The following is a 23,100-nucleotide window of genomic DNA, read 5'->3' as shown; positions in this document are numbered from 1 at the left end:
ACTCTACACACTACTTACGAGAAGGTTATCAACCGATTCATTTACTTTAATAATGTTTTGCATTCATTTTCCTGTACTGACGCTCCCTGGCTCTTATTTAAAAGCAGACACATAACTCTCCCCTGAAGCAAAAGCACAAAAACTTACATAATCCATCTTAGGAGAACAAACGAGACGAAAATACCACAAATTCACACCATGTGTAGTGTTTTGTTTATTGCAATTCATGAACAGAAAAAGGGAGTTGAGAATCTGTCACGCGCAAATGAAGACTTTCTGCAATATTTATCCAAGGGATTAAAAAGATGAATGCGGCAGGGCGATTCGGCTCTACGAACAGCGAGCCCTGCAGGGTCTGTTAAGCCCTACGATGTACAACAGGTAATAAACAAACACAGTAACAGTCATACAGTAATACTAGGATGCACATTCTTACAGAATGACTTGTCTGCAGTCTTATTCTTTCTACAAGCTACGCTACTTTGTTCATTAATGGCAAGAAATATAATACTTCAAATAATGCGTCATCTCTCGGAAAAATAACAGCAGGGTTACTTCTTTGAAAATAATAATAATAAAAATCTTGATCGTAGAGATTTATACAGCTTATGCAGCCTCATTTGACCTCCTTCAAAAAAGAAAACACAAAAAAAAAAATCAGTCCCAGGAGGGCTTCAGTGGCTTGAAACTCAAAGGACTTGAATGAAAAGAATAAATACAGGTTTGTCTGCAGCCCAACCTTCCTTAAACTTCACTAAGACTTCATGTATATAACTGGGTCAGAACATTTGTTATGTATTAGCACATCATATGTTATTATCATGATTCTGACATACAGTTTATTTGCTCAGTTCTGAAAAATCATCAACAATCGGCTCTGACATCCACATTCCCACCTTCTAAACATCATATCGGGACTTTTTTTCCCTCGTCTCCAAACAAAATTGATTTTTCCCCTCCACATGAGGAATGTTGTCAGGTGGCCAAACTAAAAATATGGCATTTGTAAAACACAGATTTATTGGCAACGTGCTACAGAGCACCACCTGTGTCTGCAGCACCCACGGGGTGAAATTCCTAAGGCTGTCAGCACGTCACAGTAAAGACCTGCACCTCCCTTACCCACAATGCACTTTTTTGCACACCTGAGAATCCCATTCTGATTGTTTTTTTTTTCTTTAAAATGAGCATGCATGATCAAAAACATTTGTTGGTCAGGCTGTTTTGTGGGTAAAATATTAGAAAATTTAAGACCTTTACGTTTTAATCTATTGACATTTATCGTGTTCATATACATTTAGAAATGTGTAAACATTGCTGGTGTGCAATATCGTTAATGTGGGAATGCTTGATGTGTTTTGTGCTCCTGCAGCAAATACATTTAACACATGTCTAGGCAGCATTTGTAGTCAATGAATCATTCCTTGTGTAGCTAAATCTGATCCAGCTAGCGCAAAGGGGAAAAGCAGAGTCTTAGGAGAAGATCTGGAGCAGAAGGCTGGTTGTCTCAGGTACGGACACACAAGTGGGGAAGAGAAAAGAGGCTACAAATAATACTGTGGTTGATGGTCAGTGTCGAGTGGAGAAAAGAGGTGAGGCTGAGGGGACAAAAGGCTCAAGGCTGGGTCACTGCACTGGGCTCCTTGTCATAGATGTAGCTGCCCACACCACCAGTGTTCACACCTGGAAAAACCACAGGGACACAGCAGTGGGAGTCAGGGGTTAATCAAGAGGGAGAGGCAAAGCTACGACATGAGCAGGACAGGTTGCGACGCATTTCCTGTATTTTTAACCTCGGAGTGGAGGAAGCTTCTGTGAAGCATACAAACTTATGATGAAACAACTGAAATGTGTAACATGTGCAGCTCAGACATTCTGCTTCAAGTGTAGCTGATAACTGGTGGGTTGACAGCACCCCCTAGCGGTTACCTTTGGGCCCAAAGAGAACAGCATAGCATGGTTTGTGGCAGTAGGGCTGGCCATCATGCTGTAATGTGAAAAGAAAAGAAAGATTAACACGACCATAGCAATAAGAAAAGGGTGACAGCTCTCATTTCTGCTTTATTTTAGAAAGATTAGTTAATTTACTTCTGCAAATGAGCAGATCTACTTGTTGTCGGTACACCCGACAGTTCAGACACCCACATCTTTGGAGTGGGGGAGCAAACCCACGCAGGCACATGCAAGCACCACACACGGTGAGGCGATGGTGCCTACCACTGTGCTGCCCCCATATCAAATCATTTCTTCTTTATTTGTGTAAAGCATTAACTGCCATACTGTTAAGACTGTCTAATATTTTTAAACCAGTGAGTGTTAGACAAGCTTTTTAAGGGCAAACTTGACAATTCAGATTTGGATTATATGTAGCAAACCTGCTAATTTAAGAGATTTTAGGTTAGGAATACAAAGAGTACGTTCTTGTCATATTCAAGATGTTTTGCCTCATTTTCTTTTCGACACTTCTTTTCTCAACTCTTCAGTTTTTCCACTTTTCTGTTCTGAATTCCTTCCGCCAAAACACCCGTTTTTCTCACCTCTGCGTGGCTGCCAGCAGCAAGAGTCTTGCTGCACCTCTCGCAGCGCAGACAGGGGCGATGCCAGTCCTTGCCCAGTGATGTCACCTTCTCGGCTACGGTGGAAAACACACACAAATGTATACAACCCTGGTGACACACTGTTGCAACCACTTCGCAGATTCACACCTTCTTGCTCAGACACGTTTCTTAATACCCCGTTTCCTGGAAGCGTGAAACTACTTACCGAAATACACCTTCTTGTTGCACCGAGGGCACAGGTTGGCCTCCCCAGAAAAAGTGGTGATGCTGCCAGCTGTTGACACATTACAGACACATTACAATAGTGGCAAAGCAAAAGGGGAACGGTTAAATAAATGACCACCTGTTTTCCCAGGTGTAAAATTTCGTCAACTAATAACATGGGGTAATAAAAATAAAAATGGACCAAGTGCTAAGCAGCTTTTACACACTTCAAGGGAACAATATTGAGTAAAGACACTAATGCTGCTGATTTAGATACTCTGGTTGCCAGTTTTAAACACCTTCCTGCAGGAGCCAATCATTTGGTCTGCTGCAAACAGCAGATGAGTCAAAAGGCAAAGACAACATGCAACACCTTGTTCCACATGCAACACCTGACCTTAACTACAAGAATCTTTCCTCTTTATATTTCAAGAAACTTTAAAACCTTCTTTCAACTTTCCTGATTTTGAAATGATACGAGTTCACATCTTCCTATCATCTACTGCCCAAACGTAGCTCTCACATAATGAAAGTTTACAGAAATGCCAAACAACTGAATCCACACTATTTAAATACTTTTGCAACTGCTCTTGTCTGACACATCTAAAAAAAAAAAAAAAATCCCCTTCAAGCCTCAAGAGACTTTGCACACCGACTTTCTTATCACTGAGTCAGCCGCTTCCCTTCTGACCAGCAGCTTCTTGCAAACACCCAAATCTTCATCGGGAGAAAAAAACCCCAAAAATCCTAGCAGCTGAAAGAGCCACAAATTTGCAGCATGAATACACTTTCCTGTTTACCTTTTGATGGTGCCTTGGGTGCGTAAGCACGCTTCTCTTCAGCTTTGGAGGCTGAATCTACGCTGGTGGGAGACCCGTTGTTGTTGGCAGGGGTATCATACACATACGAACCTGCTCCACCAATGTTCACACCTGCAAATGTATAAGAGTGAAGTGAGGGGCGGACTTTGGTGGCGAGGTCAGTAACAGCAACACAGAAATGCAAAGAAATGTGGAAAAACAAAACAGATTTATTTTTCCTGATAAATCAACCAATTTTCCATATATCTTATTTATTTATTTCATTTTTTTGCTTATTTATGTGCTTATTAAGACGTGATAACATGGTGTACAAAGACCTGACAGGAACTCAAGTAGGTGAAGTTGACTTGCACTTCACCTTTTGGCCCAAAGAGGGCAGCATAGCATGGTTTGTGGCAGTAGGGCCTTCCGTCGTGCTGCAGGAGAAAGAGAAAAACACCATGACTTATGGATGAAACAAACTGATACAACATGCATATAAAAGGACAAAAAAATATATACCGACGCAAAAGGGAAAACTGGGCGTGACATTTCTGAGAAGTCATATTTCTGACACTCCTTTCTGATGTCACATTTTTAATTTTGGTCTTTTATTTAGGTGTATGAAAAGATGGAGTGACTATATCCAAAAATGGAGCTGACTCCTGTTCATTTCCCCCCTTCACCTCACTTCTTCCTAATGATGATGTCACTGTCACAGGTTACTTTGATGACAGTGGCCGTATCCAAGCAACAGGCCTGTGTTGATAAATTCACGCCACACTTCACAGTGAGCCATGTGTCTGCATATGCGGGAGCGCTGTGAGTTTCCACTTGAGGAAGGGGAGAAAAAAAAAAAATCTAGTCAAAAATGGCCTGTTGCTGATGCATGCTGGGAATGTGGCGGTCAATGCAGGAGCATGTGACCAGCCTGGGTAGGGGATCAGGGCTGAGAGCCAGGGTGGCCACTGGTCCAGAGCTCAATGCCCATAGATGAGAAGAATCAAGTAATTCAGCAGGCTAGGTGCCAGGCTCAGGGTGGTAGAGGTGAAAAAAACAGAAAAGACCCCACAAAAACAGGCATTTGCCGTTAAACAACGCACATACCCACAATCCCCTCTGCTTTGGCCACATGAGCTCCTTTTCTAAGAGCAAAAAAAAAAAAAAAAAAGCCTGCTCTTTCAGCTTTAATAATGTATCAACCGGGACAGGATCAGCTACTGTTAAAGCAGCCACACACTCCTTTCACGCTTCCTGTTAAACACTTACGAGATCCATGAAGGTAGGGGTGCCGATGCCAGGCTATGAGTAAGTGACTTTCTCAGAAAACAAAGGGCTCCTCTGTCAAGAGTGTACTGTTAACAGCCTCATGTACAGAGTCCCCCTATGGCACCAGACATAACCCATCCAGAGCCAAAGAGACCCTGAAACTGGATTATCCATAGCAGAACGACCCACTCTGTTCCCAGCAGTTCAACTCCTACATCCTGAAGTTTAAATCTGTCTTTTCCATCTATTCTTCTCAAATTTCTATTCTTTCCTGACCTTTTTTTTTATCCTCCTGTTATGCTCTGTACCTCAACAACTTCTCACTGTTGCGCTGGACTGGAGGTGCCATGTGAAACACTAAAAGGAAGGTGGATTAACTTCAGACTTCTCACATTCCTTTGTTTCCCCTCATTTTATACACAGCACATGTTGCACTGTAGGTGTTTTAGGATGACAGGTTTCCAGCATTTCAGCATTTTCCCCCAGACAGTTTCACCTTCTTTACTGCAAGTTGCTTAATTTCCATTCGGTTAACCCTCATTCATTTCATCAGCGCCTAAATTTGCCACATTTACACACATTCAAGGTCCAATGTGGAGACTTTTCACATTAACTCTTTGATTTCTGGTCACTGCATGAACCAGAGAGAGCTGCTTCCTTCCTTTAGCCCACAAACAACTGACCGCACTGGGCTTCATCCTGTCCCTTTAATTCCTTTTAAAGAAGAAGTTCACAACCCTCTGCATACCAGGTTTTAGATGACATCAAACCCTCTCCCAGGCAATCCCACAGTCCCTTTACATTTTTTTTAAAAAAATATGAAATGTCACATGGACTGGTTCGGGTTTGGATGCCGTCCATGGAGAGAGAGGGAGGACGGAGAGGATGGTGGGCAGAGAGAGTGCAGGCCTCAGAGAGACTGTGACTACTACATTACTGTAATCACAAAGAGATTAAAACAGCAGAGCTGCATCCTTTGCGGTCTGCAGGGAAATTGGTTTTGTGTACAAAGAGGCTGAGATCATATCCTCCTTAACCAAAGCGAGAGACTCAAAAAGGTGTCTGAGTGACATCCAAGAAGGTGAAATTGAATTGTTGGCCGGCCTATGAAAGGCAAATAAAAAGGGTGAGATAAGAAAGCCCCCAGGGTGAAGGTGCCAGATCGTGAATAGTCAGGGGAAACTACAGTATGCTGAGACATGATAGAGTGGTTTGGTTACACAAGACTGAGAGGAAGGATCTGAAAGCGACTCATCCTGCAGGACTAAAGAGGGTCAAATTCCCATGGGGACAAAACATATTGACAGATGCAACCAGACATGAAACAAGGAAGGAAAAGGGACATCCCCCTCAGCAGTTTCCTGCAAAAATTACAAAAGGTCAGTGAAATAAACTCTACCCCAAATACAAAGCTTCTATTTGAAAAGATTGTATTCTTTAAGTTTAATGAGATTTTAAATATTTGAGGTTAAGACACCTTTTTTAAGTTTCCCTCAAAATGCAAAAACTCCCTGTGGAAAAGCCAAACGTCTTGTGTCAATTAGTAATGTTGCAGACTTGATTCTTTCTGGCCACCTGTACTGTGCTGCGATTATTATTTGCAGAAAAAAAAGGCTTAACTACTGGAAATGGAACTTGCATTAACAGAAAACTAGTTCATAAATAGCTTATCAGTCGCTATTAAGAGGAGAGCTTTAATTAGAGTAATTCACATCAGTGCTGAGGGCCATATCACTGTCCCGCCTGCAGATACAGAGCCCCCCCAATTCAATTACATTGCCAGCAGAAAGTTATATTTTAGCAACAAATAAAAATAAAAGCAAAAGTGTCACAAATGTGAAGCAAACTACAAAATAATCTTTCTTCCATATTAATCAGTTTGAAAACCAGATTATTCCTGTAAGCTGTTTGGCAATAATAACCCCACGTTTGTTATTCATCAAGCAAAAACAGTCCTCTGATTTAAACTTCTAACATGCCAAAATTGGCCACTTTACTGTGGCACTTCATGAATTTCTGTGAGCCATTAGAGCAAAACACTTAATGGAAAACTAAACAGAAGAGATTAACAGATGATGGGGGAAAATGCTTAGCTGAAGAACCAGATAAGAATTTGCACGCATGTAGATCAGCAGCACACAGCAGCACCGTTAGCTCTTACTGACCTCAGCGTGGCCCCCGGCGTTCAGCAGCTTGTTGCAGCGGTCGCATTTGAGGCACAGTTTGTGCCAGTCCTTCCCCAGTGATGACACCTTTTCAGCTGCACAAGAAAGACAAAAAACAAAGAAAGAAGAAGTGCGTAAGTGCAACCACGGGCATAAAACAACATTTATATAGATTACTTGAAACAACAGCCTTTTATTTTCCCCATCAGCTGTGTTGGGCTTTGTGCGTGCTGTTCAATCAGTCATCGCCTGGAGGAATGACGTCCCTCATTGCTTCACTCTCCACAATAACCTCGTACTGTATCTCTGTGGCCCGATTGAAAACCTGTCAACATGCCAACTGGGGATGAGGGGAGAGTGGGGGGTTGGTATAGGAGGTGGGGAGAGTGGGAATGCCTGTGTACCGCACAGGATGCTGTGATGATGTCACCGAAGGATAGACGGACAGCTGTGTTAGTCCCAGACCAGCGTTAGCAGCAGGGGGTTGCCAACATCTAACCCAATTCTTTTGTGTTACACCCACAAACACACAAACACCCATCCCCCGATTTACAGTATACCCATCCTGCTGGATGCAGTCCTCCAACTGCATTTCCATTACCCCTCCACCCCCTCCCCCGAGTCATCCAGTCGAACTGGCCCTGTAGACAAGCCAGGGAGCCTTATTATACACTTTCCAATAATAAATCACCACTGCTTCAACACAATGAGCCCTAAGGAGTCACAGAGGCAGCAGAGGAAACACCTTCCCTTATCAAGGCAGGGCACAAATAGCCGGATACGGGAATCTGCTTCCTTACATACCCAAGACTGGAAAAAACACAAACATATGCACATCGGGCATGCATTCATTCCTTCTGATGTCGTTTTCTTCCTGTGCTATAAAACCAGGAATTCAAGTTGTTTTAGGACTTAAGAAATTTGAGATGTTGAGTCGTGAAACAGTCCTTTTGCTACATATGATGAACTACTACAGGAGTTAGCTTGGCTAGCTAGGTGAAGCTCACTGACAAAACATCTGTCTGAATTCGCAAACTTCCACTAGGACACTTTGATATGGAAGCCCTGCTTACTACTGTAACGCATGATTTTACCGGGTTGTGTGCATTTAATGACAATCACAATAGCAGCGCTGTCTCAGGCTGGAACAGATTGTCTTCTGACCAAACCTCATTAAAGTTATAAGTTTTTGCTTTATGAAGGCATTTCTTTATTACATCTAATTGAAATCAGAAAAGCACTGTGGTCACGTGTCAGCAACAATTTGAACAGTAATAAAGACTAGACTTAAGATACGCAGACTCTCGACTTTGAGAAAAAACAAACAAACAAGGAAAGTACTGAAAGCACTTGTCTATTTTTATATCACTAAAATTTATTAGTATTTGCAATGATTGCAAACTTCCATATGACAAAAGAGTAAGTTCTGAGCCTTGTGTATCTATGCGTCCTACTCATTTTGGAAGCAATAGCACGTCTCAGGTCATGATGCACTGCCTTTCTTCTGGAAATGCTGTTTGAACCGACCGTCTTCTGTTAATTTTTCTACGGCGTCTTTATATTTTGGGCTCGTCTGATTAAATCAACTTTGTTCTTTGGATAACCAAGTTAAATTTGATTTGATTTGATGCGAATGACAAAAATTAGATTTGGACTTTGGTGTGGAAAGGATCGCTTTGGGAGATCTGATTACACCCTGCTGAGGTTTCCACTTACAAACAGTTTCACTGGCCGTTACAACAATGAGACAAAAAGGGCAACAACAAGACCCTGGAGAATAGTGGAAAGAGGGGGATGCAGAATGATACATGTGTAGCTGCTGCACATACATGTGACAGAAAGATTTGCATGGACACTGTAGCTCCTTTTGATGTTTCAGCTTTAACTCTAGCAATACTTCACAGGAAAGACCTTTTAACCTGTTTTAACCTGTTTGCAGGATTAGCGCATGCATTTTCAGGTTTCTTTCACATCTTTACAGTATCTTGAGATGATGTTTGAAGAGAGTGCAAATACAACCAATAAGGGTTCTGCCTTGTCTGTATGAGCGTTTGATTTGTTTCATCATAAATCTGAGGACACGAATCTACTTCTTGACACGTATTCAGTGTTAAAATAAGCTGCATAAATGGGCTACAGGGGGCCTGCCAGGGCAGATTCATGAATACAGACACACCTCCAGACAGATCTGAAGTCAGTGTATGAATGGAAACGGACGTCAGAGCCTCGCCAGCATGTCCTTGTTCCTCTATGAGTGACTGTCCACTGTTTGAAGGCTCCCTGATTTAAAAGCCGGCTGCTGTTGTAAGAGGAGTGAGCTTGTCTCTCTCTGTTATGTGATGGGGGAATATAGAGTGGGGGGAGTTATAGAGTGGGGGAAGGTAGAGGGGATCTACATCCCCGGACCCTTAAATTAAGGTTGGTTCTTTTGGTTTTGGTTTTTTCTTTTGCCAGGCTTTTCAAAAGGAAAGGGGGGGGAAAAAAAAAACACATTTAAAATAAATAAATAAAAGTTACATAATGACTGCGCCGAGGGACGATAGATGGTCTCAGTATCCCAAAATAGTAACAGTGTGGGTGCAAATAAAGCAAATAAAATGCCATCGCATTTTCCTCTACCTGGTTACGGCAACAACATTAGGGTAAATGCACCCACTTGTGTAAACAAGCAGGCTCCTCTCCGGATACTCACATTTACACTGTCAACACCGACGAGAATGTGCCAAATCCTTTTAGCCAGACTGTCTTCTCTCACGACAACATGCGATTTGCTTCACTCAAAAGCACACACAAAAAAAGGATTCCACCATGACTTGATGTAAACAATGGAAGTCCTTAAGGAAATCACTGCTGAACAGTGGTGGAGCACCTCACCTGACATTCCTTTCTGCTTTTGCTTTATAGCTGAAGTAATGCCAACAATTCATGGCTTCTAACTGCGTTGAAATAGCCGGGGGCTGAAAACAGCGGGGTGAAGAACCACTACTGTCACACAGTAGATTGCAAATATTAATGAGTGTGACTGCTGCCTAACCCAAAACACAGCAACTAAATTAAATGTGACATAAGATATAGTGACATGACACCAAGTCTTGAGCTTGCATTTGATAGCTGATCTAAGAAACTTAATACGTGGTCCAAAGAAATGAGGCCATCGGCAAGAGACCTTTAGGAGTGCCAAAAATCAGCCTTTGGTGCAAGAAAGATTTCATTGGTGAGTTAAACACCGACACCAACAGGCTTCAATAACAGCTTTATGAATGCATATATAAGAGATTTACCTTGAGCAACACCCTCAACCTCTGGGCGACCGCTTTTAATTACAGGGGACATGCTGCCTGGTGGAAGGCAACCTGTCTTTAAACAATGGCATTCAACATGCTGACTGCAATCACTCTCAGGCAGATTAGTGAAGATTTTTGAGGCTACGTCCACACTGATGTGTTTTCGTTTGAAAACGCATCGTTTTCTCTCTGTTTTGGCCCCCACACTGACAGTCCACACTGAGATGCCGTTTTCGCACAAGGAAAACGCACCGTTTTGAAAACGCTCTCAAAAACGAAGCTTTCGCGTTGCAGTGTGGACAGCGAAAATGCAGACTTTTGAAAACGATGACACGTGTTAGTCATATGATCCAGTCGTGTGACCAATAAAACTAAGATAGCGGAGGGCATCATACAGCAGTTTTGTTTGCGTTCAGTTTTGACAGCCCTATTAAAGCTTAATATCAGTATGTACATGCTCCAGATAGCTTTTCTTCAAATTCTTTAACTCTCACTCGCTTTTGCAACTTTGTACTTTTGTGTTACTCGTAGCAACAACTCCACCTCATTGTTAGTCCATTTAAAAAACTCGGTGCTTTTCTTCAACATTCTGCCGCGACGTTTCAAAGAGCCGGAAAGTAAATAAGCGGCAAACAGAAATGAGGCAGGTCGAATCTTCTTGCGTTTCACGCATGCGCAGTACTGGAACGTAAGCGTTTTCGACCATTTCAATGTGGACGCGCAACTCTGTGAAAACGACTGAAAACGCTAGTGTGGACGCCGAGCGTTTTCAGACGAAAACGCCATTTTCAAATCTATCCGGGCTAGTGTGGACGTAGCCTGAATTTCTGAATTTGTTTTTTAACTGACGTTCTGGATGACCTCTGAACTCTGTAAGTAGTTATTGTGACCCAAACTGATAGCACACTGGCTCCGTGCTATTGACATTTTACTGCCATCTCGGCACACCAACATCATTTTGAAGACACCAACTGACTGAACGGTCGCAGACCTTGTCTCCATCTTTGAAACAACCAGTTCAAAGGCAACAAGTTCATTGCACATGGTCACAATAATTTGGTCGCTTTCCCCAGTGCGACTGTAACATAAGGCTGCCAGTGGAACTGGGTTACTCTTTTATGTTGAAGAAGGAAAATAAAAACAGAAAGGCCCACAAACAAGCATCAACCAAAGACAGCTGCAATAATAGCCTGGCAAAATATCTCAAGGGTGGGAACTCGGTATTTGGCAACGACCTCGTGTCCCAGACGTCAGTTATTTACTGCAAAGTATTTGCATTCAAGCATAAAAAACAAAACAAAATCTCTTAATTTGTTGAACTTAGAAGTGAAAATAAATTTCTCCATGCAGATGCAGTCCTGACAGAGATGATGCTACTGCGGGAACACCGAGCTTTAAATGAGAAAGAGTGCTGGACGGAGGTCATCACTATAACCATATGATACCTGCACCACTGTAAGCTGCTTAACTTCATTTGTAAATTCCTGGTCTAAGCTCTTCAGTCCGCGCTCGGTTGCCCTGATTGCATTGTCAATATGGTTTAAATCACCGAGTGAGCCTGCTGCTGATCCCTCTTCTCACTGATTTATGCATTAGTCAAAGTAAAGGAGACAAAACTCGAGATACAGTACTGCACAACCCATGACCCATTTATAAAGAAATTACAGCACTAACATCCTCTCCAGTGGATCCCCAACCCAATAATCTGGTCTTATTGTTTTATTAGGAGTCACAGCATCATTATTCTAACTTTGTGTCTAACTTTTCCCTGGGAAATTGAAATCATAAGACGTCTAATGCAGAGGATAAAAACAGCAATTCAACATCAAGTAGATTCAGGATGTCTGAAAACAAATTACTTGTGTGATTGAGTTTCAGCTGGTAAGAATATCTGCTCCACTTGCAAACACAGTAGTACCTCAGAGAACTTTAAGCAGGTTATAACTTGATTTACCTTGTTTGTTCAGCTACAAGATGCCATTATGCACCAGACTGCATTAAGGCCGAACGCTGTTATGCTCAGACAAAGTTCCTCAGCCTATAAAGGGAGAGGCACCGGAGAAGGCCTTCAGCAAATGGTCTACAAACATCTGGTAATTGCACAGAACATTAAGCAACAGGACTTTAACAAGGGGTCTTCAGAGGAAATAAGCATTAAGGGGCCATTTCTCCAAATGACTTAATCACAGTTGCTTGATTGTCAACAGTAATGAAGGAGCTGCATCGAGACACCAGAGCTGACGACAGCCTGATGTACTCACCCCGGGTCAGGAGGAAATTTGTCTGCTGCCTAACTCGGAGTCATAACAGATAAAGGGGCTCGACGTACTGAAAAACATTTACCCAGCTGATCTCCCACCATGCAGTGCGGGAGGAATGTCAGCCGGGGGGGGGGGCAGGCTCTGGAATCGCATATGGGTGCTCTCTTATCACTCAATAATTCAATCAGGGTGCAGTGGGGGGAAAATCTAATGTGTTTGACAAAGAGGAAGACAACAGGGCCACAGCTCTGCATGCAGCTGGAGCTCATTTCTGCAATGAGATTTAAAAAAATAAAATAAAAAATGACTGTACCGGGTCCTGGTTTGTATGTTTAAGAGAACTCTACAGCATCAAAGCCAAAGGTATATAAAAATCGGCGGTTTGAAAGTGCTCTGAATTAGCTTGACGCAGCGTGCAGACATCAAATTAGTAGCTTATTTACATTTTTGCAAGTGATTAAGCGATCAAGTCTTTCGTAATGTTCATGATGTAACCGATGTTATTGTAAATATCTTGAACTCATGGCTGGCTGGCTTCTGTTCTGTTGCACCTTCTGGTAATGTGGACCCATCTGTTCAGCTTTTCCCACAATAAAGCCCTATTAAACACACTTACAAACCAAAACACACACACACGCGCGCGCGCGTGCACGCAGAGACACACACAGACACACACACTCCCTCTCCATCCTTTTTCTCATTCCTTTCATCCATCAGTGACAGCTGAGTCCACGCGGGTGTTTCGCTTTTTTGGCTTTTGTCGCAGCAGCACGATGACTGCATGTCCTAATAAGCACCACACACCTGACTGGCAGAGTAAAGGGCCCCAAAGGCAACGTTGGACTCAAGCGTGAAGGGTACACAGAGGGATGTAAGAAAGGAAAAAAATAAGCAGCCTGTGTTTCCTCCTCTGCATCCTCTTACTGTTCAGCTCTCTAAAGTACAAATACCCTCAAGGACTTGTGACCTTTTACTCAACTTAAAGACAATGGCCATTCATTTGCACCCACAGGGGAATTAAGCCTCACAAGTGACTTTGGGGGCGTTTTAAAGTAAGGAATGTGTTCATTTGTGGCATCTTTATCCTGCCTAAGTGGAATCAAATTGTTCTATTAACTTGATAGAGCTGTGGCCATCAGCAAGTTTTCTTTAAAATTTACAATCATGTTAAGGAAGGAAGCTCTGAGGGATAATTTGTTAAAAAAAAATCCATCCCCTCTTGACAAGAAAATAGTTTTAAGACTGTCCAGTGCTATATCTGTTTAAACTAAAACTAAGCTGACCCTGGCACTGCTGTGTCGAACATCATAATTGATCTGTTCAGGATGAATGTGTGTCTGCAGTTCCCTGTGGTGCTCAGTGACAGCGCAGGGTGGAGAGCCATGCTAAAGAGCGGGTAGGAAACACTTTTTTGGACGAGTCTCCTGTTGGCTGATGCAACCCCATAGCAAAACTTAGCTTTGGAGGTCGTCTGTCGCCTCAGCCAAGGCGAGGTTTCCTCCCCAGGCTTTCTCCCTTTCTCCCCTCCCTCTGTGAATAAAAAAAAGGCAGACCGCGTGAATCCTGTTGACTGACGTAAATGGACTGCAGTTGACTTGCATCCTGTCTGGGCTGGTCAAAGGAGCCGCAGGCAAAGCACCCTCACCGCAGTCCGTCTCAGTGACATGCTCACCCTCCCCAAACCCCTACGCATGCTTACCCCTACACCACATTTCTTCTCTAACCAGTCAGGACACTTAGCCCAGCTTCAGGGATTTCTAAAAGATCTATTCTGCATGTACAGCTTAGAGTAGCGGGCAATGCATTCAGAAGTGTAGGCAGGATCACTGAAATTTCTTTAGCTCCAGCCAGAGGTAATTTTGATAATGAAGCCCTGAGGGAAAGAGACATCATATGACGGAGGCAGAAAATGTAGCAGCTAAGTGAAATCATCTGAGCTGTGTAAAGTGGAGTATTAAAACAGAAGAGTGTGGTGTACTGGAGTGCCTCGATTTAAAAGTGCACAACACTTTTAAATTGACATGTGATTTTTAATAACAAGGACCCAGTGGTAACATCCACAATAACACCAGCATTAGCCATTTGGGGCAGCAAATGTATCTGTAGTGGCTACTTTTCGGTTAACACAAACAGAAAAAAAGAAATTTCATATCCACTGGCAAAATGTGCAGTTCCTACAGCGATTTAAATCAAGCCAATCCATATAAACCCATGTTAAAATGACTTCTTTCAATTATATTAGGGCTAAACTTAAGCATGATCGGGGCACAGCCACTTTGTCTGGGAGGTTGATGCTAGCTGTGTGCCAGGCTTTTAGAGCATTTCAAATATGGCAAATATGGCTTCCTCTATGGTTAATTGTAATAACAGCCCATCCAAGAAATCTGTACTCCTGTTACACAGGCTAAAATTCTAATGTTTTATATCTTTGGTCTTTTATATTTAGCACCAATAGGCAGTGTGAACACATCCTGTTACCTAACAAGCATATAAATTAGTAAATATCATCAGTTTTGGTTCCAGATAAACCTGAGATGACCAAAAACACTAAAACGAGCAAAATGCTAATGGCTTCAAAAGAGCCTTAAAACAATGGGTGACATCATGGGGTTATCGCCATCTTTTATATACAGTCTAGTGTGTTAGTGATGGTCTAACTAGGTAAGACTAAGCAGCTACAAGTCTAGCCCACTTACTTACCGATTTGCTATCGAAAGCTAACTTTCATGTTTCGATCCACTGTTGTCATAGAAACAGTGGGTGTTTTGGTAGCTGGTTGCAGACAGGGCAAAAAGATTATTTTCAAACAGCTCCAAATAAAACTCAATCTACTGAAAACTCTGTTGAATTTCTCAGACAAACTTGGATTTTCTGATATATTAACCTTGAGTGACAAATAAGTCACATGGTTCATGTACGTCATGCCAGTTTCTCTTGCACTCTATCATATTTTGCTTCTGAACTTCTAACAGTTTTTCCATCTCACACAAACAAAACCTGTTATCCAACTATACCTCATATCTATATGATTTACAATCTATCACCTAGTGTTCTGTGTTTTATCAGCCTCCAGTTTTTACTGGAAACCTGCCACGTGACTGCACATGTACTCTCTATGTATAGAGGGCTTCAACATAGCGATACGTTTAGAACATAAATACAACAAATTGTGCTTGCTGAACAAAATCTATTTGTAAAAAAAAATATAAAGAAGGTGTGTTGTAATAATGCAATCTCTAGAACTAATGTAATGAGCAAGCTATTTGGGTGAAATGCACACATCCACCTTTGTTTCCTCTGTGCCGTTATGTAACAGGTCGCACTGCTGGAAGGCTTGACCTGTGTGGGGAGGTGGGGTAGTGGGGAGCTCAATTGTCAGCACCCAGCTTAATGCCATCTCCATTAGGGGATCATATTTGTGCCTCAAAAAGGCAGAGAAAAGGGACTCTCATTGAGTGGCACACAGGAGCTGATAGGTTATGCAATGGCACTGAACAAGAGGCAACAACTCAAGAAATGATGTTACATAACTGAAAAGGCACATTCACACAGCCCACTGGGCAGCCAAGTGGAAAACAGGGTACTCTAGCGTCGACAGAGAAGAGGTGAGGGGGAAAAAATAGGGGTATTGTGTAGCTGTTTGGGGTAAAAGCGGGGTTTAAAAAAAAGATGGTGTGTGGGAAACAGTGCCCTGGTCTCTGTGGTCAGACTGAGGAGACGAAAGTATTCGGTCTCACTAGAAGGACAAATGTACGGAGAGACAGAAAGAGCCCTGTGTGAATAGAGATGTCCTTTCTCATTATAATGCATGAAGCACTTTGAGAGTCTCAGTTTAAATAAAGGCGAGCCATCTCACCCCATTTCCCCCAGTCCTTGTAGTTTAAAGAAAAAAATAAACCGGGAAGAGGAATTCAGGGCCTGAGGCATTGCTGACCGAAAAAGAGGAAAGAGAGCCAGAGTGAGAAAGACTACTGAATGAAAGAGAGAAAAGGGAAACTCGCAGCAGAACACCATTAGTTCCCATTAAGCTCTCATTTGTTCAGTTAGCTGCACAAAGATGCATTGCTCCCGTTTGTTATGAACAAGAATTGCATCACTCGGCTGAACTTGGGTGCTCGAAACAAGCTCAGCGAGCCGTTTTGTCCTCCTTCACACGCCAACAGTGTCAGCAAATAGTGCCCCGTGTATTATGAGCATCTCCATACCACAGGAACTAACAGACGCGTCACCGCAATGTGGACGCTGAGAATTTTAGTAAGCAAGCCCTGCAATTAAGAAGTGACCATCTCTGAGATGTTTGCATTCTTTTAATACCAGCATCAAGAGCAGCTTCCTTTTTCTGCTACTGCTTATTTGGGTTTCTTAAAAATAAGCCTGCGCTTTTAGGCTGCAGAAGCTTTAAAAGTAGAGAAAACGTTCCAACATGTGCATCGAGTGGCAATGAAATTGAACTGTCACCACCGGAAGACAGCTGTCCTTTAAAACTGAAAGGAAAATAATAATAAAAAAACCCTCCTTTTCCCCAAACCGAAAGAATTTCCATCCCAGACTGCGGCTCACCGAGGCCACTTGAAATAATGTCCCCAACCCCCAAAGTCCTACAGTGGGACTCAGCCAATCAGCAAGAAGACCAGGTGGGGAACAGCAGGGTGGGCCCATCTATACAGCACACCACAAACCATCACCAAAAGAAGAAAAGGGGTAGAGCAAAATAAGACGGAAAATAGACAATTTTCTCCATCAACAACACATGTCACGGTGCATTTCTAAAGCACAGAGTTTTTATTTTCCACTTTACACCCCCATTCATGCCTTTCCCCTCTGACTTTAACAGTTTTGCAGAGCTGAAAATTGATCTCTGCTCTGCATTTTTCATCACTCTGCAAAACCAAATGGCTGAGAGGAGGGCGTGTGTAGGTGGAGCCACTGAGCTCATCTACAATATCTGAACTTCATCACTGACATGTTGACGCTCAGCCTGTGGGCAGCTAAACTCTTCTCCCTCCCTGACCTCTCCCTTGTCTCGTCATAGTTTTCACAGCCTCCCTTGAAATGGCTAAAACTTTAATAATACCTCCATTCACACCTCCCCTGATCTCCTTCGCTGGATGAGTGCAGTTAATTTAGTACGCACTGGCTTCCAGTAGGCCTACGCCGTCATCTTCATTGCTCTCCACCCAATAACACACCCCAACCAAAAATAACTCCGCTAGCCTGGATCTCAACATGTTACATAAAAAAACATCACACATCACTAAGGAGCTGTGACTCACCCACTGCAGCGCATTACGGGTACGGTGCATAAGATTTGTATTGGAGGAAAATAAATCTTATTTGTGCTGATATTATTCCATGCCGATGACTCTCGGGACCCATAGGATGAGCAGCAGCTGGGATATTCACTGCCACCCGTGTTACATAAGAGGACTTCCATCCACTAACATAATTGGTTTTGACCCCCGTAACAGCTCAGATGTGTGCTGTGAAGTGTACAACAGATCGGTACCCAAGATTTTTTTTCCCCCAGCATGCAGTCAAACAGAAATACTCAAAAGTTCAACTGCATAACAGCAATAAAAACAAACTGAGGAGTGAGCATGCCAAGTGCAGCTTTCAGATGTAAATGCTCTCCTTTAATCCAGCGCTCTGCGCGTAGATTACTTTGCACTGTAAACATCTGTTGCAATGAATATAAGGTGCGATCACTCTCACTGTGACCGAGTCGAAGCTCACGGCTCAAGTGGGTGTCTTGTTTTCATATTTTTATTTACAAAGATGTGAAAGATGCATGTTTTCAGGTTTTCATCCCACTGACGCAGCATGATGTTGCTCCGCTCCTCTCTTGAGTGGGCAATCTCAGCATATGGCATTTCTGCACTCTTGGCAACGGCCTGCATCAGCCAACTCTCCAAAGCCAACTGCCAGGCTTGGATGTTTACCAAACACAACAAATTAAAAATGCCACAGATCAGTGTTGAAATAAGATAAATCATTCATCCAGTCTTGTGTAGACAAGTGTAAACAGGGCATGTTTCCATTCACATAAGTTAGAAGCATTTAGTGTACAAAAATAAAATCTATTAAATGTTTGCACTTTGTTTTCACTTATTGGGTCTTTTGTTTACACTAACCCCACTTTCACGTCGGCTTCTAGGTTTATCAAAGTATTTCTCTGTGAATCATTTACTTTGTCAGCAACCTTTAGTCTAATAAGACATGTTAGGAGGTTTAGCTGAAAGAGATATTCCTTTACACATCATTATACATTAAGTTATACAGTTAGCTACAGTTTCACAAATTCTTCAAACAAAATACACCCAGTTCATGTTTACATTCAGAACCTCATTTAAAAATCAGCCATTTTTAGCAAATGAGTGTAAATGCTAGTGCTAGGTCAAATGTTTGTCTTTTTATTTTTCAATGAATGGACTTTGAAAAATATCAAAAATAGTTTATATCCCATTCAAAGCACCGCTCATGGGATTTCTAAATTAAGAGGATTAATGTAAAAATAAAAATTACATTGATTGCTGTGATGAGTATATTTAGCTAACGAGCCAAAAAGTAATTTAAACACGCTGGATCCCTTAAACCGGGAATCACTTACCGAAATACACCGTCTTCTCACACTTAGGACACTTTGAGGCCATTTTTGAGTGTGGTGGTTCGAGTGAAAGTGATGTGTTTTAGTTGTCCGCAGCGGTCTCTACTCTCTAATCGTCCTCTAGCTCTGCTCTCAACAGCAAGTGTCCCGCTCCGCTCACAGAAGCTGGAGCATCTATTCAGCTAACGGCTCGTCATTTACATAGCTCCGCCCCCCACGCTATGAAAACACTCCTAATGCCCCCTTCAAGAATGGTGGGAAATGTCACAATTTCACGACAGACTGGTAAAAACGCCGAAGTTTTCAGTGAATTTTCCGAAAAGCTCTACTGAAAATTGATTGTGTAATTTGCAGAACTTATACGTTGCATCCTACACTATATGAGCTTAGACAATTAGACAAATGTTACTTGTTCGTCACTGAAAGTGCACTTTAATGCTTGTGTGCTTTTGTATTACAATTTCTGGCAACATAATTCTTCATAAAACAAAACAAAACAGCAACTAGTCAACATCTTTATCCTGTTTAGTCACATGAATATGGATTGAATGTCTGGGGAAGCTTTTCCCATGGTAAGTAAAATCCATTGATTTTAAATTGTGTTCCAAACAATGTGTCTGTTTAATGTGTGAGTGTTGAAAAGTTTGTCTCTTGCTGATGTCAGGATTGGGATGAGGCTTTGTTACTTTAGAAATCTGAAAATCCTACTTTAACTATTGAGTTTAGCTACCTAGTTGCTTACTGAAAAACCTTTACCTTTATCTTACTAAAGAGGCAGTAACCCAGCTTCTAGCTTTGCACAATCTGGAATCCTCTGGGTCTCCTGGACGTCCCTGTAGCCAAAGCAAAGACAAAAGGTGATCCATGCTTTAGGGATCACAGCTCTGATCCCTTATAAGAACCTGCCTGCGGAAATCAGCCTTGCTGAATCTCCCTTATTTTTTTAAATATTTTTATTTGTTTCAGCTGCTTCCCTTCATATGCTTTCTGTTTCTTCTCATTTTTACCCAGTTATCATATCTTAATTAACTTGTATTTAATTAAGATAAGGGGGGTTGTTGTCTCTCATGCACACTTTAACTTTAAACACGGCTAAATGACATGCTGTATAATCTGCTTTCTTTAAAACATGCTTCAGCTTCAGAATCTTTCAAGCTTGATTTTGAGTTTTAAGTCTTACGAGCTGTCCTTAAAGGCAACCGCCTTCTCTATGGGCCAGCCTGTCTGCCATAGTCAGTCATGTTCAGGCGGGAATGCTTTTGGGCAAGTGGTGGGCCAGTCCACTGGGGCAAACGCACTCCCACTTCCTTTTCCCTATTTCCACAGGAGGAGTAGGCAGTGGTTGGATGAATCACAATGCTTTCTTTCAGAGTGAGTGACTCGTAGGAATTTGTTAGGCAAAGGAAGATGCTGCTGAAACGTGGCTTGGGTGGATCAGCTTTCCCTTTAGAAGGCTTCCTGGCTTCATGACAAATTAGGCCCACTGAGAGTGATAGGCAGAGCTGGAAAGCAGCAGCAGAAGTTCACACAGCCCAGGATGACATGTAGCTGTTGCCCTCACTTATGATGACTTATTAAAACACTCAAGAGATTATCACTTCCTCCGGCAGAGTGTCTGCCTCTTTCCAATCTTGGGAGTAACTGAGATCATCACATTCACACATTGCTATTGCCTGGTCTATCTGCTTAGTGACACAGAACAGGTCCTGACCTAGGAACAGACACACTGAAATTTCCCACATCTGTGTCCCAGCTGATTAGCACCCGTCAGCATGCCTGTAACCGGTCCCTCCTTATCTATGAGTTCACTGTTTTTAAAAGACCTTAGACTAACGGTTGGAAAGGCTTCTCAATGGCAGCAAAATTGTGCACTCTGCAGTTAAACAGTTGATCATCTGGTGGGGTTTCACAGAGAACATGAGTTCGTTACAGTTCACCTTTCGGCTGTGTGCTGTGGTTGCAGGTTTGCTGCCCGTTCAGCTGCAGCATGCACTCAAAGCTGCTGAGAGGAGAGGTCAAATTTTCTATGGAGTGAATTGGAGACAAAGAGGACTAAGAGAGTGAAACTGAAGGGCAGTGTTCTGCAAAACCCTTGGCTCATTGAACACATGATAAAGATAAAAGAGGGGGTGTATTATCCCCACTACCTGCATCTATGCACTACAAACAACCAAAGTTTGAGAACTTGATTTTATTCATTTCAGTGTCAAAAAATATATGGAGCCAAAACTGAATGACAAGTGAGGGACCAGGTGCCCCTGACAGCGGTGTGATGTGATTTGATGATTTTGAGGAGTGGGTAATGCCACGGAGACCGGAGCGAACGTATTCAGGCCACCAGTTTTACTTTTAGCTTGATTCTGATCTGGTGTTTGGTTCAAACCCGCAATGCTCTTTCCGAGCAGATCAAGAGTCTAGCCCCACAGGGATAGACAGAAATAGAAAGCAACAGTTAGAGAGGGAAGGGTGAGGTGGTCCTAAGGGTCTTAAAGCATGTTAGTATAGACTGAACAAGAACACAGTAAAGTTTCTTTATTAAAAAAACACCCTTTGGAAGGGAATGCATCAATAGCTTTATAGCAGAGCTAAGTATTAAGCCATTTCAAGTCAAAACTTAGTCTTCATAGCAATAAAAATCGCACAATGATAAGTACTGTGCAAACGTCTTGAGCCACCCGTTATTGATTTATTTTTGCTTTGTTTATTTTCAAAGCGCCAGATTTTGTTGTTTTTTACTTAATGTGGTCTTAAAGGTAGGTCACAGTTTTTCTTTGGATAATTGGATGCTTTTTCACTCATTTTCATTCCTGTCCTCATACCTGATTATTTTCAGATCAACACTTGCCACTGACTTCTGAATCATCAAAGCTTCTAAAACGGATGAGCCAGTGTTGTGTCTGCACATAACAGACAATAGTATCTTCAGGCCCTTTTGCTAGCAGGCTATTATTAAAAACAATTCTTTTACTTTTTTTAGTTAAACCTATGAAAAATGCCCAGGATAACAATGTTCAAAGGACATAGAATAAAATTTTTGTACCTACAACGGGATTCCCAAAGAGCTGTTAGTTGAAGCAGTGTGCACTTTCTATTTGTGCAGTGTGTCCTTAAGAAAAGTTTGAGGAAATGGCACAAGTAGAGGACAAAAGAGGAAGTGGCAAGACTAAAAATATTGAAGACTATCCAAAAGTAAAGTCCTTAAGTAACCATCTGGCCCTTCTGTTGATCCATCAACAGCCTCATCAGAAATGGTCTCAGTGGAAGGGTGGGTGTGAAGAAGCCAATCTTAAGGAAGAGGAAAAAGGGTGAAAAAGGTGAGGCATGCCACATCATGCAAGAAAATCAGTGGCAGCAAGTCTTAAAGTTGAAATTTTGCCATCAATATGTATGGTGGAGGTCAGGAGAGAGCTACAAACGTGAGTGTCTACCGCCATCTGTAAAACATGGTCGAGGCTCTGTCATGATTTGGGGCTGCATTTAGTTGGTGGTGTTGGAGTTATGAACACAAAAGGCACAGAATGATTTTGATCCACCATGCAATACCATCTCAATCATTGCTGATTAGCATTCAGTTTTTTTAGCATAACAATGAACCAAACACAGTACAAATGCAGTAAAAACACACAATGGAACACTATCTGTCAAGGACTCGCCTCTGCAAACTTCAATATAGTAGTGTATTGACAGAGAGCGTAATAAAAGGAAGGCCAACATCTAATGAATCTTCAATGTCCTTCAAAAAACCCGGAGAAATTTGTGTTTGCAGATGTCTCTAATTCCCATTTATCTTCTTATCAAATTATAAAGAAATAATGGGTGAACGGAGACTTCCGTACAGCACTTTACAGTAAGGTTTTATCATCAAGGTTTATGTCAAATCCCAGCTATTCTGCTTCATTAAGACTGTGTGGATATAATTATAGCAGATTAGAAAGACAATGCAAGAATCTTCACA

General features: G+C 42.1%; 1 protein-coding gene across 1 annotated transcript; it reads right to left on the bottom strand.

Annotated features, from left to right (window-relative positions):
• Positions 1-201: 201 nt before the first annotated feature.
• Positions 202-19,328, bottom strand: crip2 (cysteine-rich protein 2). The gene is made up of 8 exons (XM_005925994.2): positions 19,149-19,328; positions 6,997-7,091; positions 3,942-3,999; positions 3,563-3,694; positions 2,764-2,832; positions 2,538-2,632; positions 1,930-1,987; positions 202-1,683 (listed from the first exon to the last, which is right to left on the bottom strand). Exons 1-8 carry the CDS (start codon positions 19,189-19,191, stop codon positions 1,616-1,618), a joined length of 618 nt encoding a protein of 205 aa, XP_005926056.1. The 5' UTR covers positions 19,192-19,328; the 3' UTR covers positions 202-1,615.
• Positions 19,329-23,100: the final 3,772 nt, after the last annotated feature.

This window comes from Haplochromis burtoni, unplaced genomic scaffold (assembly GCF_018398535.1).
Source record: "Haplochromis burtoni strain Fernald_Lab_line unplaced genomic scaffold, NCSU_Asbu1 Contig_85, whole genome shotgun sequence".
Taxonomy (NCBI): Eukaryota; Metazoa; Chordata; class Actinopteri; order Cichliformes; family Cichlidae; genus Haplochromis; species Haplochromis burtoni.
This window is presented reverse-complemented; position numbering and strand designations above follow the sequence as displayed.

Excerpts from the sequence above, each read along its gene's own strand:
- crip2 (XM_005925994.2), bottom strand. The coding sequence starts at position 19,191 with ATGGCCTCAAAGTGTCCTAAGTGTGAGAAGACGGTGTATTTCG. Across the intron at positions 3,695-3,941 it reads TGCCCTCTTTGGGCCAAAAG|GTGTGAACATTGGTGGAGCA; the intron begins GTGAAGTGCAAG and ends ATACATTTGCAG. Across the intron at positions 2,833-3,562 it reads ACCCAAGGCACCATCAAAAG|CTGGCAGCATCACCACTTTT; the intron begins GTAAACAGGAAA and ends ATGTGTCAACAG.